Source organism: Ascaphus truei, chromosome 4 (assembly GCF_040206685.1).
Source record: "Ascaphus truei isolate aAscTru1 chromosome 4, aAscTru1.hap1, whole genome shotgun sequence".
Taxonomy (NCBI): Eukaryota; Metazoa; Chordata; class Amphibia; order Anura; family Ascaphidae; genus Ascaphus; species Ascaphus truei.
In genome coordinates, this window is record NC_134486.1 from 254216441 (window position 1) to 254236589 (window position 20149).

Consider the following 20149-nt stretch of genomic DNA (forward strand, 5'->3'; position numbering starts at 1 on the left):
AGAAACAGCAATATAACATATTGGCCATTTGTGTGACTGTGTTTTGGGGCTTTAACCCTTTGAGTGCCTGAAAATAGTCAGCACCTGCATGGTCAACCATGTGCTTGGTGTAGCGAACATGTGGCTGGGGGCCGGCCCACCTGCACTTGAACAGTAGTGTAGAATAATCCAGAACTTAAAATGTACCCATTTCCCATCACACGTGAAATATTTTAATTAAGATATGATTAATGCTAAGCAGACGCCTTGGCATGGTGTTCAATTAGTGGTTTGTAAAGTTCAATAGGATTCTATCTCCAGCTGCACTCCCAACTCATTCAGCTAATGAGCTACACCAGTGGTTCCCAACTCATGTTCTGAAGAACCTCCAATGAATCCTTGCTTCAGCACAAGTGGCTCAATCCCTGGCTCGATCATTTTAACTGAACCATCTGTGCTGAAGCAGGAATATCCTTAATACCTGACCTGTTGGAGGTTCTTAAGGACTTGAGTTGGGAACCACTGACCTACACAAAGTCTATAGTGCTAGGAGAAGGATTTTTGATGAGTTGCGGATTATGTCCATGGACCGAAAACATCGAAGTTATTTGTCTTTTTTTCAAAAGAGTAATAATATTTCTCTAAAAAATATTTTGATATGTAAGAATGTTGATTACTATCAGAGTGAGATCAATGCAAACTGTGTAATATGTTTTATATGAATTACTCTCTCCTGTCTTACCTTCAAATACTTCGTGGGCAAACTACCCCCGTATCTGAACAAACTCATCACCCCTACCACACGCAGCACTTATCACCTAAGATCTGACTCCAAGAGACTTTTCATGGTCCCAAGTTTCAACAAAGTATCCGGCCACTCCTCCTTCTCTTACCGTGCACCCCAAAACTGGAACAACCTACCTGATTCTCTCAAAACCACCACCAGTCTAAGTTCTTTCAAAACTAAAACTGTCTCCCATTTTAATGTGGTCTGTAACTGTTACATACTCCTATAATATATATTATCTTTAACTGCAATGTCTTCATATATAATGTATAACCCTGTTCACTTAATGTAACTGTGTATTTGTAACCAAGTAGCTTTCATTATAACTCTGTGCCCAGGACATACTTGAAAACGAGAGGTAACTCTCAATGTATTACTTTCTGGTAAAACATTTAATAAATAAATACATGTATATTTGTAATGGATAAAGTTTTATACAATTTAGATATTTTTTTCATGTTGAAATCTTAGGGTCTAGTCACAATTTGTTGCAGTGTACTGACGGTGTAAATGGTGTCTTGGACTTTAAACAACTAAATCACCCTTATACATTAATTACAGTGATTCTTGTTTGGTTAAAACTCTTGAGGTGAGATTCATTAAAGTGCAATAGAAATTCAATACCAGCAGTTAACACACAGTAGTGGTGCGATATGGACTATCTTGGATGAAGAATCTCCTTCCATATGTCACATAAATATGTTAGACATCACAATTTGGGTTTTGAGGAAGAGACTAAGGAAGTTCCTACGCTTGCCACTTACATTATGAAGTAGTTGTCCCCAATTTTAATCCTCAATTGTATTGTGGTTGTTACCCTGCTAAGGTACGAAGCACCGGATTGCTTTTTCCTCTTTTGACTGTCAAGGCTTCCGCTGAGATCATAGCTTAATAATCACCACAAGTAATCATTATTAGTTCATTAAGAATGGTAGAGTAAGTTGAAACACAGAGCGCTTATGTGCAGTTCAATCTGTATATTAACTTCTTAGTGTGTCTGCAACGAACACAGGTAGTGTAAAACCCATTTTCAGATGAGATCCACATCTTAAAGGAAGCAGAACAAATTGAAAATTAAAATAAAAAGCGCATCCTGCCATTTACAAGGCTGTACTTTCAATCTGCCCTCTTTGAACTAAATTATTAATAACAAAAGAAAATGAGTTCCATCTGAAAACGGTGAACTTTCTTGTTTTTTATTTTTATTTTAGGAATAAAATACTTTCTTCAATCCACTTGATGTACATTTAAATTGCTCTTTTTTTAACAGTATAAAAATAGGGCAATCCTTGTTCAATAATACACCCGAGGAAAAAAAATAGTTTTGGAAGCTGAAGCTAGTCTCCAGTGTGAACTGTACATGTCTTTGATGTTTTATCGAAGCCACTGTCCTTATTAACCAATCATGGATGTTACTGCAGTCTAATTCATGTCGTTTTTCTATCTTGTTTATACGTATATATTATTTGTTTTCAAATACTTTACCAACAAAAAATAATTGAGATATTAATCTGGTTTTAAGACTGTTCTGGGTAAATGGATTGAGACAATATTAAGCATTTCCTTTCCTTATTAGCTGATGAGCCTTTCTCCAATATATACAGGGTTCTGAGAAAAGATCAATTCTGCAGCACCGCTGGGCATGCTAGAAAGCATGTGGAACCCTCATTGCCCAGATCTTAAGGTGTTTACATCAGTTAACTATATACATGGCTCTGCTCAGTCTCTCATACCTTGTCAGGGAGCTTTATTGGCAGCCATCCATAATGCTCCTTCCACATTTACATCATTCATAATAGACATATTTTGGGTATCTCCACAGCGTTTGTACATCTATCTATCTATCTATCTATCTATCTATCTATCTATCTATCTATCTATCTATCTATCTATCTATCTCTTAGTTAAGTTATGGTGGGGAAAAAAGGGACAAAAAACCCCCACAGTAAAGTATATAGCAAATGGAAATATTACTGTATGCTCATTTGCATGTCTACATGCAAATGAGCATACAGTAATATTTCCATTTGCTATATATATAAAAAAAATTCTAGTTAGCACCCTCTATTATCGCTCTAGGGAGGTATTTACGCTTGTTGCTGTTACTATCATATTAAGTGGCCCTCTTCTGCGTAGCTTTTGGGAATATATTCTATTTATTGGACCTTATCTTGGGTTACCCTTTCAATCACGATCCGTAGGATTATTATCCTGGTGTAGAGTATTGCATGCCACTCTTAGGCCCACTGTTTTTAAGGTGTCAGTGGGCCTCTTAGCAGTGCCTATCCGGCAAGGCCCCAGGGCTACTATTTGGGCAAACCCTATAGGGTGTAGGCTTCCTCTCCTGTAGTTTTCTCTAGTACCATCTACGGACGCTAACTGGATGGGACACTTTCAATAGCAGTCCTAAAATGGGGGGTACACATGTTTTTTTCAATTTTTAAAACATTTTACTGTAGCCACGTAGAGCTTTCAACTGGCCTCAAGTCATAATGAACATGTGTGGTACCTTTGCAGAAGTTGATGAAAATGGAAAATGTTACACTTGCCGTGGGATAAAATTTGCAAGTATTTGTCAATCCACTGGTAACTCATTATGCATTAGAAATGTTTACAACAAAAGACAGAAAAGCCCAATGCTACATCCAATGTGACAAAAATACACAGTGAAATACTTATATATTCTCTTGAATAAGGGTCATTTAGTTAAAACCTTGTGCCAAAGCGTTATAAGCCTGCGAGCCACATCAAAGCATAACCAGTAAGCAGGTCCTAACACTACCTATGCAAATTCTCATTTACCTCTGCTGGTGGGAGAATAACCTCAATGGGTCTGTCCTGCACGGGAACATGAATAAAACCTTGCTAATTAAAAAGTGGGTTGGGGTGAGCGTAAACCCTGGGAGGAGGGGCCACTAACCTCCAAACAACTGATTCCAGTTGAAAATCAAATTTTAAACACAATCACAGAAAGCTCAGAACCCAAAACCCACCACATCAACACTGTGTATTTTTGTCACATTGGATGTAGCTTTGGGCTTTTCTGTCTTTTGTTGTATACATTTAGCCACACCCAGTAGCACTCCTTTTGACACACACACACACACACACACACACACACACACACACACACACACACACACACACACACACACACACACACACACACACACACACACACACACACACACACACACACACACACACACACACACACACACACACACACACACATATATTATATAAAATGTGGTGGGTTTTTGGGTTCTGAGCTGGGCTAAAGAAGCAATCATATGGTTGTGATCCCAGATATCCGTTTGCAATTGTGTTCCCTTTGCTTTTTACTGTTTTGGTTCCTCTCTCTCTTTTTCTGCTGTTTTGCTGTCGGTTTGTAGCCCTTAAGCTCTATTTCTTTGAGATCCTCTCTTGTGCTGAGATGGATAAAAGTCCTGAGCCATGTTTGTTATACTGTAAAGACAGTGTGGGGAATGGAGAAATGGGGGAAGACGTGGTATAGGGTTGTGTATTGTCTAAATTGATCTACATATAGAAGTTTGTGGCACTGATTGAAGCCTCAGCAAGTTATTTTCTTTTCTTCTTCACCTTTCCAATCTGTAAGTAGACAATAATATATTCATCACATGCAGTATAGAAACTTTTGCTTTCAACCTTTTGCCTTGTTGAAATTCAACTTCAGTAATAGTCCAAGTACTCGAATGGCTCAAACATATAATTTAATCAAACCGTTCATATAAATTCCAACCACTTTAAACTTCAAATAAAGCCCAACAATATATTATAGTTCTACATCAGGCTTGTCAAACAGAATACTTTGGGGGCCAATTCTTAAGTCTGACTGCAAGACCCTGGTCGCACCAGTTTTTTTTTATAAACAGTCCCTATAACCTACGTGTACACTTTTTTTCTTACATTTTACTATGAAACGTTGCTGGAATTTCTCTCCCACCGCCCCCCCCCCCCCCAATATCCTCTTTCGCACAAACCCCTCTCCCCATTCCATCCAGTCCCAACTCTTTCTCCCTTTCTGCCCTCACCCCTTCTCTCTCTCTCTCTCTCTCTCTCTCTCTCTCTCTCTCTCTCTCTCTCTCTCTCTCTCTCCCGTCCCTTCTCTGTCTGTGTGTCTCTCTCACCCATCCATCCATTCTTTCATCCATTCATTCTCTCTCTCTCTCTCTCTCTCTCTCTCTCTCTCTCTCTCTCTCTCTCTCTCTCTCTCTCTCCACAAAATACTCCCTACCCCACAATACACACACAATATCCACTGCCCCACAATCCGCACACAATATCCCCCGCCCCACAATACACACACAATACCCCCCACCCCACAATACACACACAATACCCCCCACCACACAATACACACACAAAATTTTCCCCTGCCCCACTATATACACACACACACAATACTGCCCGGCTCCACAATATATAGACACACAATACCCCCCCCCCCGCCCTACAATACACACACACACACACAAAATAACACCTCCCCCACAATAACCCCACGTAAGCCCCACACCAGCCACCCTTCCCCACAATAGCCCCTCACCCATATCCCAGGAGGTGGCTCAGCAGCAACTTCCAGCGCTCGCCAGGCAGCCGCAGTCACTGCACACTGGACTCCTGTTCCAGCTCTTCCCCCTGTTGGCACACAGGTACAGGCCGCATAGCGACACCATGTGGGCCGCGAATCGGACAGTCCTGTACTACAGAATACCGCCCAGATTTGCTAGCCTGTCTGGAAATTTTGTCCAGTCCCGATTTTTAACTACTACCCATAATCATTCTGGAAATTAAAGTCCTGCATTTTTATTCACAAATAACTAGACACTAATGTGTTCAATAGAGTAAGTTTTAAAAAACAGGACTGATCCCATCTGTTTAGAAAATTGTAGCTAGTTTTCCTATATGCAATATTTACAGATACTGACCCCCCCACTTTACGTTAAGCCTCAATTTGGTTAATCCTTAATGAAAATGGCCCTACGGATGAATGCAAAGAATGAAAGCTCTAATAATGGGGGGGGGGGGGGGTTTGCATTGAGCTGATACCAAAGAAACATTTGAAAAGTCTGTTTACAGAACAAGTTAATTTAAAGTAATACTTTTTTGCAAGAGGGTAATGATCGTGGAAACTGGAGTTTTTAAAGATAAGTCAAATACTCCTGCAGTCTGTAACATATCCATTTCCCACCTCTCTATCACAAATACACACTGCTGTGCTGTGTTCACCAAAGTATTGCAAACATTTGGCAAGACTAGCAGATGCGTCTGAAAGAAATGTCTCTTGAGACATAAAAAATTCTTTAATGAGTGTAAATTTTCGGGAAGATTTCCATCTATGTTCCAACGTCAAGAAAACTACTTTAATTTATGATTTGTTTTCAAATTATCCCCTTGTGAGTTGTCATAGGAATGAATAAAGATAACAGAATGCTTCCTCTGGAAGACAGAATCTAATTCTTCTTGGGCTGGTTGTAATGTGGGAGTTGTGCAGATAACCGGATTTCCAGCTCCTCGGCAACAGATGTACAGTATGCATATTGAGGTGATTCAATATGTCAACATGTTTAAGGAGGTCCTGCTTCCCCCTTTCCCATTATCCCATACATATAAACAAACCATATCTCGCCATGCCAAATAAAACTTGATACACACAGTGTATCATGACATTCTGAGGTCAATCCACTTAAAATAGGACAAATGTGCCTTAGAAGATCCTTTTTTTTTTAAAATATCTAATCATTTTTATTTGCAGCGATTAACCAAAAATAAATTTCACAGACAATTAGAGCAAAAATCCCCATCTATCTAACCTCACCTTTCTTCTTACAGGACGGGAACAGGAGGATCCTCTGAAGCTAAACAATGATGGCTTCAGCTTCAGGGACCCTTTTTTTCCTGAGATACTTATCGGCGAAGTTACCAGCATTACTTATTGCTTTTTAAAGGAAATTTAAATGGCCACCTAATAGGGAAATGTAACCAAATAACATAGCGGCTTCCCTATTTGTGCTGCTGCACCTGAGGGAATTTGGTTTAATCTGGAGAAAGATTTTAAACCAGTAGCTGCACTGGTAAGTAGCTCAGGAACCACAGGGTCCCTGAGCTAAAATAAAAAAGCATAGATTAGCTCCTGTAAAGCCTCTTCCTATAAAAAAAAAAAGTACACGAAAAAGAACATATTGGTACAGTAATCCCCCCCCCTTCCCACAAAAAGGATTGTACCTTACTTTAGTCCTGTGACTCTCCAAGTGCATGCTGCCCAGTTACCTTCATGTGATCATAAATTCTGCTGTAGCTACAGTAGGATAACAACATGACACACACATTAGATGTTCATATTGAAAGTCTCACTGATTGTCATTCCAGGTGCACAGGAAAAAATACCAGCAGCAGAGATGGTTAAAAAAGCATGTGTGCTTTAATACATAAAAATAATCTGTGTCCTAGCCAGATGTATTTTACCATTTTTCTTCAGAAAAAAAAATCCATTGAAACATGTAGATATTTTCCTATGCACTAATTTCCATTTATGATATGCAGTTTTTAGTTACTGCAGCTGACAACCATCTGCTCTGTGTTCTGTTCAACTTCTTATTCTGGTCAGCTGCAAGTCAAATACCTACTATAACAATTCTAGGGTCATTAACAGAAGATATCTAGTTGTTAGACATTTATATTTATTTTTTATTCCATCTTTGTGTATTCTAGAAAAGCAGTGAACGTGTATTGTAGAGAACGACTACATAACTTAAGTGACAATGGTAATAATGTGCTTGCTGTTTGCATAGATTTCTCACTTGGAAAATAGTTCATAAGCTCATACTTAGATATTTGGAAGTTGTAATCATGTGAAAGAAACTGATTACCATAATATAAAATAGCCGGGCGTCTCTGTTCTCAACTGTTCATGCTTACATATTATATAATTACTTATGTACGACTACTCAAGTCAGGCAGTACTGTCCTACAGTACAAACTAGTTTTAAAAAGCATGAAGGTTTTGATAATATAACATGTTAAATAGGTGAAGATGCAATACATCAGAAAGACAGGAATGTAGTCTACCTAGAAATAAACATTATTTAGGTTATGGTGGGTGAAAAGGTGACTAGAAACCCTCCACCGTATAGCATATAGCATATCAAAATATTACTTGTGAGCACATTCACATGTCTTAGACAGGTCTGCAACCCTGCTTTTTGTCATTATCACCTAGCATTCAGTGGTTCCACTGCAGCAAGGGATTCTGGGAAATTACGTGCAAATGAACACACAGTGCCAACTGTTGTCTTAAATCCATTATTACATGGAACCCTTAAGCCAAGTCAACGTTTCAGGTACCTCTTGAACGGTATATATGGGACCTGAACTGATGGGTTTCCTCTGTTCTTGGTTGGCACATTAAAGGGAGAATTGCATTATGAACCTGTGAGTAGAGCTCTACATGGTATCTCTATCCCAGGGGAGAGCTGTAGTTTGAAGAATGTGTTTGTGTATGTTGTGTTGGCTGCACAAGCAGGATTCTTTTCGCCTGAAAAGGTTTCCCCGCACTTTGGAACAGGCCCCACTGACTTCAATGGGTCTTACCATGTGATAGCGCCGGATCGACCCTATTGCAGTTTACAGAATAAGGGCCTTTGTTGGGTTACATTTTTCACAAATACAATTTTCCTATTTGGCATAAGGATTTCTGGTTACAATCCACCTCGCAGAAAAGGTTACATTGGAGTGGTAAAGAGGGTTTCTTCCTAGCCCCTTTATCCCCTGAGATGTCCATCCAAGCAGGTTTTATACAGGAAAGGTTGAAGTTTTAATACGGTGACTGGTGGACTTGAGCTTCTGCATCAATCATCCCAAACCTGACCGGAATAGCATCAACAGCACTCAGTGTGATTACATATTTATTGCTACTGTATATTGTTTCAAAAAGATTAATTGAACAGAGTCCCCACATATTTTTCTTACACCACTTGTCAATGAACTGCTTTCAAGGTGCCCTAAAGCCTATTTACTTGAATGAGCCACTTAGTCAATTTGCGCCAATATGAGTTCTTGCAGTCAAAATTAAGATGACAACGTTTCAGATATTTTACTAGTTGCTTTATCAAAAATGCCTGCACTGTGGGCAAAGTGGCATAACAAAAGCAGTGTTACAGTGCCAGACATAAATGATCAGAATTGAATAAATACAGAGGAGAAACAGTTTGGACCATATTTTAGAGAAATGTATACAGTATTTGCAGGCCCGTATTTACACAGCCATGGGCGGCAAAATTGGAGGGGCGGTAAATATTGGGGAGCTGGTGCTGCGGGTTACCGAGGCCCCACTCTCTTCCCCAGCAACAATTAAAATGACTGTCGGGGGACGCTTTTATCTCATTCTGCAGTATTGCGGCGTCAAATGACGACACATTGCCATTACAATGGGATGCTACATGTTGTCTCGTTGCCATGGAAATGCGTCACCACATGATGCCGGGACACTGCAAGAGGAGGAGGCCAGGGGAGGGAAAAGGGGAAGTGCCTAATGGTGGCAAAAGTCTAAAAGCGACCCTGAGTATTTGTGCTGAGACTGAGTATTTGTGCTGAGAAAGCTGACAAAGAGGAGCTTCCCTAAACACATCAATTTTACTTAAAAAGAAAAAAGTTGTGTTACTGTGGATCCCTAAAAAGAGAAGCAGTGGTACTCAGTACACCCCGTGCTAATCACATTTTGACCACTTTGCCTATATTTGAGCATTATCTGTCCAGTTTATGTATATGTTTACCATCACTTCGCATCAGTATTTGCTTATGTCTTTGGAATAGGTCTTTTTTTTCCCCTGAGAATTAGCCTTTTATTATTGCTACATATCTCTCATGAGAAGAGAAAAGATAATGTCCTTTTATCTCTATAAGGCACTATGATGAGACATTAAGAGTGCTTAGCCTACGATATTAGATCAAACTGAGAAACAAGTCTGAATGATTCACACTGTTCCACACTCCTCTTCAGCTGCCTGATGCTGTACAGACGTACCATTGTTAAACTCCATGTGTAACCTTATGATATAAAGATGTAATTACATGGTAAAGCATTCATTTTGAAAGAAAATAATGTCTTTACTAGATAATTTTCTGAAGAACATAATGTGCATTTTTGTGTGCCCTGTACATTAAGCCATTTTGCACAGCCTGTTTATATTGTGATTGAAAATCTTATTTTCTATCATTCTTATTCTCACTTCTATCAATGTCCCGGTATTTAGTGTGAATCTTACATGTCAAAGTTGCCACTGCTGTGAGCAGCTGGGAAACATTCTTTGTTGCAAAGTTTTATTTTTTTCTTCTTTCCAGATTTTGTTCTACCAACAGCGTTCCCACATACTTGCATAGTTTTGTTCAGCCCGACACAAATATCTCTTTTTTCTCCATCAGATATATTTTCTGAGAGTTAAGGTTGGCATGTTCACCATTGTCCTCTGAATACAATCAAGTCAAACAACTTTCGTAATGTTCCATGCAACTCCCACAATACTCTTCAGAATACAAAAATGTTTTTTTTTTTTTTTAAATCAAGTGTCGCATACAAGGGTTATTTAAGTGAGACTATTAAATATCACTCTGCCATGATCATAATAAATAAGCAAGTAATTTATCCCCAGTGCTCGTATATGGTTACAATTGTTCTTGTCACTTTAGTATTGGGGGCAATTACACAAACCCACCATTTGAAAAAAATATCTGAATTATTAGTACTGTTTACGGATGTGCAAAACTTTTGCATGAAGTCTAAAACCATGCTAAATTTGCCCTTTTTTCAACGCTAAAAAATATTGTACTATAGTTAGCAAGCGATTCACCCAGTATTAAGTCATTGTGCTAACTGGAGATGGAGGAACCTGCTGGAGGTGGAAGAGTAGGAGTTGTTCAATATTGTAGTGTCTCCAAAAAGTATGAACTTGAAAATAGCTGGACTATATCCCCAATGGAATGATCAATTTTCGTATAGATGTATCATAATATGGAGTGCTGATCTGTAGAGCCCGGTTGATATATAAAGATGATCCAAATGTGCTGTGGATGTTCTCCTCTTTATATGTGTAGTGACATTATATATTGAACCAGCGGGCAGAATATGTATATAAAAAGGTATATATATATATAAACGTCATACAGTAGGAGTTCAAATAATGAAATACATTTGGGGAGAAGGTGAAAGGGGTTTTAGGGTACCCAAAGGCTGTGACCCAGATGGAACAAATACCCCCTAACCCCTCTATAAATTCTCCTGTAATGGATTCTCCTTCCACAAATTCTCTATTCACATAAGTACAATGGTGTCCATAGTGTGGAATAATATCTTGAAATGATAGTTCCTGAAAGTTGAGGGAACTAGTATTACTCACGGCACCCATCCCATCAGAACTCCATGGGTGTGCTTCTCAAATCAAGTAAATACAAAGGATCTGGCTACACAACAGGTAGGAAAAAAGCACAGCTCCGTGATGCAAAAAAGCACGGTCCAAAAGAATGAAATGCTGGTTAAAAACAGATTTAATGATGGACCACAAAATGCATGTCAGTCAAAACATACTAGCTACTCTAACGCGTTTCACGCACTAAGGTGCTTTATCTTTTAAATGCTTTTTGTAGTCCGTCAATAAATCTGTTTTTAACCAGCAATTCATTCTTTAGGACCATGCTTTTTGCATCACAGAGCTGTGCTTTTCCCCTACCTGCTGTGTAGCCAGATCCTTTGAATAAGGCCGACTTATTTGGTACTGCACAGTAACATTAATAGCAATGCATATTCTATTGTGACTTAAAAAATATATCAGGTCTAATTGGAGTAACACTGACTCATGGCTGTGATACAGTTAGTAGTCCCTAGAAAGCTCAGTGAGTTTCATGGATATGCTCTTCTCTTCCTGTCTCTCACTGCATCCCTAATACTATGTTAATTTTATGTCATCTTAGTACAAGTATTGAAGAATTTGGCAGAAAACATTGGTTATGTCAATGGTGCATAATATAAGTTGCACTGTACTCTGATGTTTACCTCTTCCTGTTCCATCTGCATAATATAAGTATTACTAATGCCTAGGAAGTGGCAGGAGAGGGCACTAATAAATAGACAAAACCAGGAGATATTGTGGGAATGTAAAAAGTATACTGCTAAAACCATACAGAATAAGAGATGGTAAAATCCATTGGTAATGGAAGCCAAGTAATATTTTATGACATTTCAGTATATTGTTTATAAATATTATTCTGTATTTAAGAGAACATTCTATTTTAATGTCACTAGTTTGTTTTGAGTAAGTTATATGAACTATTTTATTTTTGCTGCAGTGATCTGAAAATATTAGTTTATAATGTTTGGCAGGTCTTTTTAAAGTGTTGTGGGAATTGAATCCTGGGTAATGATTTCAATTGTTGGCTGCAGCCAAACACAGTGGGGGTTATTTATGAAAGGTTTACAGCTAGGAACAATGTTGCTGAAAAGAAATGTGTGCCAGATAAAAAAAAATCCCATTGATTCTAACTGGATTCTTTGGGGCCTATTCAGGTGGCTTCGATAAGGGAGTTAATGCTTGTTAAGTGCACTTTCCAAGCAATTTCACAAGTGTAGCTATTCATAAAGCTTTGACAACATGTAAAAATCACTTGTAAACGGCGTTTTAATGAGCGTTAGGACTCTGGCTCTGACAAGCTGTGCGGTAGCTCAAAGATGCCAAAACTCGCATTTTTTGCCAGCAACTGCTATTCAGGTAGCTTCGATATGCACATCGCACCTTAAACCCTCTTATTTTGTTTCCGTCACCTAACGAGTAGTGAGATCGGGTTCGTGATGTACATAGGAAAGAGTATATTTTATTTTTACTGCATAGGATTGAAGCCAGGGGTCTCCGTAGCTGACCCGCTATACTTTCAGCTCCGGAGACCCCCTGCCTCAATACGATGTTAATAGAAATTCAAATAAAAACAGTGCAATCGCCTGTAAGAGCTGTGCAGGGAGATGCAGTTTGTCTCTGCCCAGTTCTTCCAGACTAGAGTGAAATCGCAAGGCCATATCGCTTGAACAGCAAATGACAACTCGTACAGTATGTCGTTTTTGTACCTACCGATATTTCTTACTGAATACAATTTTTTCACAAATTTCATACGGTTCGGTAGGAACATGCAAACACTATCGGTTTTGCAGTGATAACATCGAAGCTACCTGAACGGGCCACTTTATGTGACAACCCTGGTGCTATCTTATCTGGGAGACTGATAAGTAAGTCGCACCTCCTGTCTCAAAAACCTCTGTGAAAAGACAAGTATAAGTTATTTACATAAACGTCCCTGTGATAATGTATAGATTATGTGTAGAGTCGTGCGAACCAGACAAAGTTGTCTTTACCACATTCTCTCTCTCTCTCTCTCTCTCTCTCTCTCTCTCTCTCTCTCTCTCTCGCTCTCTCTCTCTTTCTCATTTCTCTCTCTCTCTCTTCCTCTCTCTTTCTTCCTCTCTCTCTCTCTCTTCCTCTTTCTCTCTTCCTCTCTCTCTCTCTTCCTCTCTCTCTCTCTCTCTCTCTCTCTCTCTTTGTTCCTCTCTCTCTCTGTTCCTCTCTCTCTCTCTTCCTCTCTCTCTCTCTTCAACTCTCTCTCTTCCTCTCTCTTTCTCTTTCTCCTCTCTCTTTCTCCTCTCTCTTTCTCTTTCACTTTCTCTTTCTCCTCTCTCTTTCTCTTTCTCTTCTCTCTTTCTTCTCCTCTCCAGAAAAAAAGGTTCTATTTCAGGGTCTACTTTCACAATATTTTTCTAGCCCTGTAAAGCTTAGCTAAATATCTCGTGAAATGGTGAAATTGAAAAAAAAAAGAAATGAAACCTTTTGCAAACAGTCTGGACAATTGTGTACATTCTCTAGTCGTGACATTAAATAAGAGGGTATTTGGCTTTGACTTCTTATGTTCATTTGGAAAAACAGATTTATTGTTAATCCGTGAATCCATTCATTTTCGTATTTCTTTTTTTACAGGGCTCTTTCCTGCGGTTCTCAATTTGGCCTCCAATGCTCTTATAACAACAAATGCCACATGTGGTGACAAAGGACCTGAAATGTTTTGCAAGATGGTGGAACATGTTCCTGGAAGGCCCATAAGAAATCCCCAATGTCGTCTCTGTGATCAACAAAGCCCCAATCAGCAATGTATGTGTCTAACATATTGCTTTTTTTTCTTATTGATGTGTCTCTCTGTCTCTCTCTGTCTCTCTGTTTCTCTGTCTCGCTCTGTCTCTCTGTCTCTCTGTATCTTTCTGTGTCTGTCTGTCTGTGTGTGTCTCTCTCTCTGTGTCTGTCTGTCTGTCTGTCTCTCTCTCAGAGAAAGAAAAAACTGTTTGACATAACTTGCGATTTCCCCATCTAGGTTGTAAAATGTCCATCACGTTAGTTACAAAGTTAATTCTAAAGTCTATTCATCCTCAGGTGAAAAAGTCAACCTTTCAGTCTTTTAGAAAACATCTTAGAATACATTTGAATTGTCATTTTTAGCAATGCGCTCTTTATTTTAGCAAATGACTCACAACCAAACCACCAGCAGCTAATTGTATGCAGGAAAACCACTTTTTGTTCAATGTATCAATGATCATATAGGTATTTTACAAACATTCATGAAATGTATGCGTAAAGGCTTCATGCATACATGCAGTATGATGTATAAGTAAGAGAATAATGTGTATGGTTTTATTTATAACTACTATTAGCCAATATCAAGGGTTAAAGACATCATATTTATAATAGCCATCCAGGGTCGACCTTACATCTTGCGGGGTCTAGGGCGGCATGATGGCAGCAGGACTCCTCCTCCTCCTCCAGGCAGCGTCGCCCCTCCTCCGACAGCATCGCAACATCATTACAGCATGGCGGTATATGACGTCACATTGTCATGGCAACGTGTTGTCACGTGACATCAGGTCGCAATGACAACGTAATGCTGCAAAAGGAGGGGTCATGCTGTGCTCTGGAGAAGGTAAGACTTCCCCCTAGAGATGTCACTACACATACATAACATGCGCACCCAACGCACCTCGGGGCCCCTCAAATGCACGGGGCACAAGGCAACCGCCATGCTCGCCTTTCCCTAAGGCCGGCCCAAAAGAATACATTTTGTTAACCTATATAATGAAAAGACTGTGCTGCATCAAGTACATTTTTGGTTGATACATAGCAATGTAACAGACTTTTTAGAATTTACACCGAGTTGTACTTGGCTGATGCGTTTGATGCACTTTCTCCTTTTAACAGGACGCACAGAAACATTCTCTTTTAGTTTATACAGTAAATTACAATCTGTATGCCTAGCGCAGTGCCTTTCTGTGTGCAGAAAAAGGGGGGGGGGAGACATTTCTGGCGCTGAGAGAGTGCACTTTAGTACATAGGCACACAGAATAATTATTTAAAATGAAATTTCTGGTCACCAAATTTGCACCAAAAAGGCATACGCAAAAAGGCCTCAAAAATGTAAAATTGTAAAAAGGTGCTAAGCCCGGCCATGAGTTAATTAAAAAAAATAGGTGGAAATTATATTAAATACATTAACGTTCCAGTATTGTCCATATGGCAGATATAATATCTACTTCATTTCAAATGCCAGCAATTCATCAGTGTCTCAAATTAATTATGATTAAAGCTTAATAATGGGGATTACAGTTAATTGTTGATTTATCTCGCATATAACTATTTTTCATTACTAAATCTACCATCCATTTGACCCGAGGAGGCTGGAAAAAATTATAATTAGATTGCATCTATCATAATCAGCTACAAGCTTGTGAATCTGATCCTTTGAAAAAATAATCCAGTTTAGTTTTGAAACAATAGAATATTGAACAGTTTAAGTAATTGATTGCAATACATACTGCATTATTACTAAGTCGAATACTATTCTGTATTACTGTGTGGGGTCTTTTTATGTTAGGAATAGGAACTCATGTTGGAGTTTGAACTATTAAAGTTAAAATGTCCTCCCCATTTCTGAAAACATAATGACAAATTCTACTATATTTTACCTGTGTAGTAGATACTGTATATTGAAATTGTTTTCTGAATAGAGGTACAGTAGCTCTACCTAATTTGCCTGGATACAGGGTCACCATTGGGTGGGGCATTGCTGGGACCACTGTCCTAACTGAACCCAGGAGAGCTATGAGGCCAGACCACCCGAGCCTTGATGTTGGGTCCTTCACCTCTGTCAAGTTCCTATCAGAGCTTAACAAGCCCTTCTCTACCGGAGCCCCAACCTTCAAAATCATAACCCCTATTTCAAGAATTTCCATTACTACCCCTACTCAACAACTGTTGCCCAGGGCAAGGCTTGAGTCTCGGACCCTGGATGACGACTGAATAGATATAGTAAATGTTGTACTATATTTTTTAAGTCTGTGTTGAAGAACAGTTAGAAAAAAATATATGTAACCGGTGTTCCCCCACCCGACGGGAGATCTCACTGTTACATGGTGTTGTGGTGCTCACATGTAGGTATACAGAAGGGAGCCTGAGCTTCCGCCGATGTTGTTATTTAGGGGAATTCAACAGACCAGGCTTTTGGTGATTCGGAGCTCTCTTCTCCTCAGGGTTCAGCGCCTCCATTTCCATAGGGCCTATCATGGGATAGGTGCAGTCCCCATATAGAAAACACTCTTACCCTTCCCCCTGAAGAACTGCAGGCTCAGGCAGGAGTATAAAAATAGTACATGCATACTCCGCTTTAAGGACACTTACTTTAAGTACACTCGCGACTAAGTACATTTCGCTCAATAGGCAAACAGCAGCTCACGCATGCGCCTGTCAGCACGTCCTGAACAGCAATACTGGCTCCCTACCTGTACCAAAGGTGTGCACAAGCGGGGAGACTATAGAGCCTGTTACACATGCCTTATTTACATCAGTTATGCACGTATATGACAATTGCAGTACAGTACATGCATCGATAAGTGGGAAAAAGGGAGTGCTTCACTTTAAGTACATTTTCACTTTACATATTGTACATGCTCTGGTCCCATTGCGTACGTTAATGCGGGGTGTGCCTGTAACTTGATCTTTATTTGCAGCATAGACTCCATTACAGCATTACTACAGCATTTCTAACACACCAGATCTTTCTCTTTTCATCCCTGTACTCGACTCCCAGTGCTTGAGGCCCGAAGGGTCTATCCCAATCTCCCACACTCTCTGACGGAGCATGGGGTAGCTGCTCCCACTCCTTTGAAGGAGGGGATAGAACTTACCCTCTCCCCTCCTGGAAGTGGGTTGTATCAACAACACAGTCCCACTCACTTAGGAGGGAGAGGGAAGAACTCTAGTCCCACTCCCTTAGAAGGGGGAGGGACTAACTTACCAAATTTGGCTGCAGCTCCTTTTTGTTACCAGGGGAGGGGCCCCAGGTCTCAGCCCTGTATGGCCGGTACCCAGGCCTTAGGCCACCCCCCTGTCACTCAAGGGACCTACTTACTGAAGCAGGGCATAAATTTAACCCTAACACTGCCTGCGCTAGTACCAGGACTTACGTGTTAGGCAGAGGATTAGTAGCCCAGGGGATACCTGGCTACATATGATAATAGATTACATTATATAGATATTACATTTCAGTCAGTAGGGCATTTTATATGTAAATTCATGTACTGTACTTGATTCTGGTAAGTATTTGTCACTGTGCAAGTTTTCTCTCTACAGGCATACCCCGGTTTAAGTACACTCACTTTAAGTACACTCGCGAGTAAGTACATCTCGCTCAATAGGCAAACGGCAGCTCACGCATGCGCCAGTCAGCACGTCCTGAACAGCAATACTGGCGCCCTACCTGTACCGAAGCTGTGTGCAAGCGGGGAGACTATAGAGCCTGTTACACATGCGTTATTTACATGAGTTATGCACATATAGGAGGATTGCAATACAGTACATGCATCGATAAGTGGGAAAAAGGGAGTGCTTCACTTTAAGTACATTTTCGCTTTACATACATGCTCTGGTCCCATTGCGTACGTTAATGTGGGGTATGCCTGTACTGTGTAAGTTATTGTCAATGTTCACAGTCAACCTTAATAGTATGATGTCAAAATTAAATTAAGATTTCAAAATGTCAAAATAAGAAATGTTGTGGGTTTGACATCACAATTACATTTGTAGAAAAATAACTCTGATTTAGTTGAGCATTGTATGTTATCTCTTTAAATCTCATATACAATAATATGCAAACCTAGATTTGGATGTTGATGTCATGTTCCTTCTGTTTGGTTCTTATAGCACGTCATCCAATAACCAATGCTATAAATGGGAAGAACTCGTGGTGGCAAAGTCCAAGCATTCAGAATGGGATGCAGTATCACTATGTGACCCTTACTTTGGACCTCAAACAGGTATGCCACACTTTTATTTGGTTTTATAAAATACTAGCTTATATACTCGGCGTTGCCCGGGATTTCATGTCCACGTGTACTGACCCAGTCGTGACGCAGGATGGAGCTGCCAGAACTTCAAACCTGCACAGCTAAATAATGGGTGTGTGTTGCTGCTCCCACTGCTCCTGCGGTGTCCCCCCCCCCCTCCTGCCCCCGGTCCCTGTGGCTGGCTGCCCGGGTGGGAGGTGGTAGCGGGAGCTGGTAGCGGGGGGTGTTCCTTCCCCTGCCCCCCCCCCCCCCCCGGTCCCTGTGGCTAGCTGCCGTGTTCCTTCCCCCCAAGGTCCCCAGTGCTCCCGTTTCACCTGATGCGAACTAAGTGGGGAAAGTACCTTCACCGATTTGAAGAAGCTTGTTTCCCATACGCCAACGCTCCCATACGCCAACGCTTCGCCAAGCCACAAACCCACAAACAAACAATTTTTGACTTTTATATATATATATATATATCTCAATGAAGAATACTTCTATGATGCAATGCTGTCAGTGTGAATAACATACACATATAGGGGGTTATGCACTAAGCAGTGATACGTGGGTTTTCTGGGTGCTATGCACAAAGCAGTGATAAGTGCTTTTAAGTGAGATAACTGCCTTTATAGCGTGATACTACCTGCTGTGAGATTCACAAAGCAGTGACAACAGTGCAGTATCGTGCTATAATGGCTATTTAAAAGCACTTATCACTGCTTTGTGAATCTCACAGAAGGCAGTATCGTGCTATAAAGGCATTTATCTCACTTAAAAGACTTATCACTGCTTAATGCATAACCCCCATAGTATGATATATAGTTAAGAAGTATTGCTCATGAAATCAGCACAGACAATATATCAGGTACAGTCGGATAAAGAGGTCTCTTTTCCCACACCTCTACCCCCCCACACCCCCCCCCCCCCAAATCTATCTCTCCACCACCCACACATCTCTCTCCACCCCCCACACACCTCTCTCTCACCACCCGCACACACCTGTCTCATGACCCTCACACAACTTTCTCCCTCACACCTCTCACTCTCTCTCTCTCCCCCCACTTCTCTCTCTCCTGCCTCTCTCCTTCCTCTTTTTCTGCCTCTTTGCAGCCTTTGAATTTCTTTCTTCCCCATACCTCTCCCCTCACCTCTCTCCTCTCTCCTTCCAGCGCTCTCCACTCATCTCTATCCCGATGCCTCCCTCTTTCCCCCACCATACCTCTCTCTCCTTACCCACCTCTTACCCTCCTAAACCTCTCTTCCCCACCGCTCTCCCAAATATACTTCCCTCTATCCCCCCATACCTCTCTCTCCCCCCCCTGTTTCTCTCCCTCCCAAACCTCTCTCCTCCTCACCTCTCTACCTGCATACCTCTCTCTTTCTTCCCACCACTCTATACCCTCCACACCTCTCTCTCTTTCCCTATCCCCCATTACTCTCTCTTTCTCCCCATCTCTCGCCACTCCAGACCTGCCTCTCTACCAGTCACACCTCTCTCTCCTCTACACCTCTTTCCCCTTCCCTCTACACCTCTCTTTCTCCCACCCCCTACACCTCTCTTTCTCCCCCCTATACCTCTCTCTCCCCCCCAACTCTCTCTCCCCCAAATTCTCTCCTGCCCTAAACCTCTCTCTCTTCACCACCCCACACTTCTCTTTCTCCATCACCCCACATTTCTCACTCCACCCACACCGTTATCTCCACCCTCCACACCTCTTTATCTCTTTCCACCCCTCCCCCCACATCTATTTCTTCACACCTCACACCTCTCTCTACCCCACATCTTTCTCTCCACCCTCACACCTCCCTCTCCACCCTCACACCACTCCCTCTCCACCCCAAGACCTCTCTTTACACCCCACACCTCTCTTTCTCTCCCCACACTTCTCTCTCCCTCACACCTCTCTTTCTCTCCCCCAAACACCTCTGTCTCCGCCCCACACCTATCTTCCCCCTCACCTCTCTCT

General features: G+C 40.9%; 1 protein-coding gene across 4 annotated transcripts in view; it reads left to right on the top strand.

The window, feature by feature from the left end:
* Nucleotides 1-20149, top strand: part of LAMA2 (laminin subunit alpha 2) — a 736088-nt gene that overhangs the window by 114998 nt on the left and 600941 nt on the right. For all 4 annotated transcript variants that reach the window (XM_075597283.1, XM_075597284.1, XM_075597285.1 and 1 more), the window contains exons 2-3: nucleotides 13798-13968; nucleotides 18061-18173. In XM_075597283.1, coding sequence (XP_075453398.1) covers nucleotides 13798-13968; nucleotides 18061-18173 — 284 coding nt within the window. The remainder of the gene's footprint in view (nucleotides 1-13797; nucleotides 13969-18060; nucleotides 18174-20149) is intronic.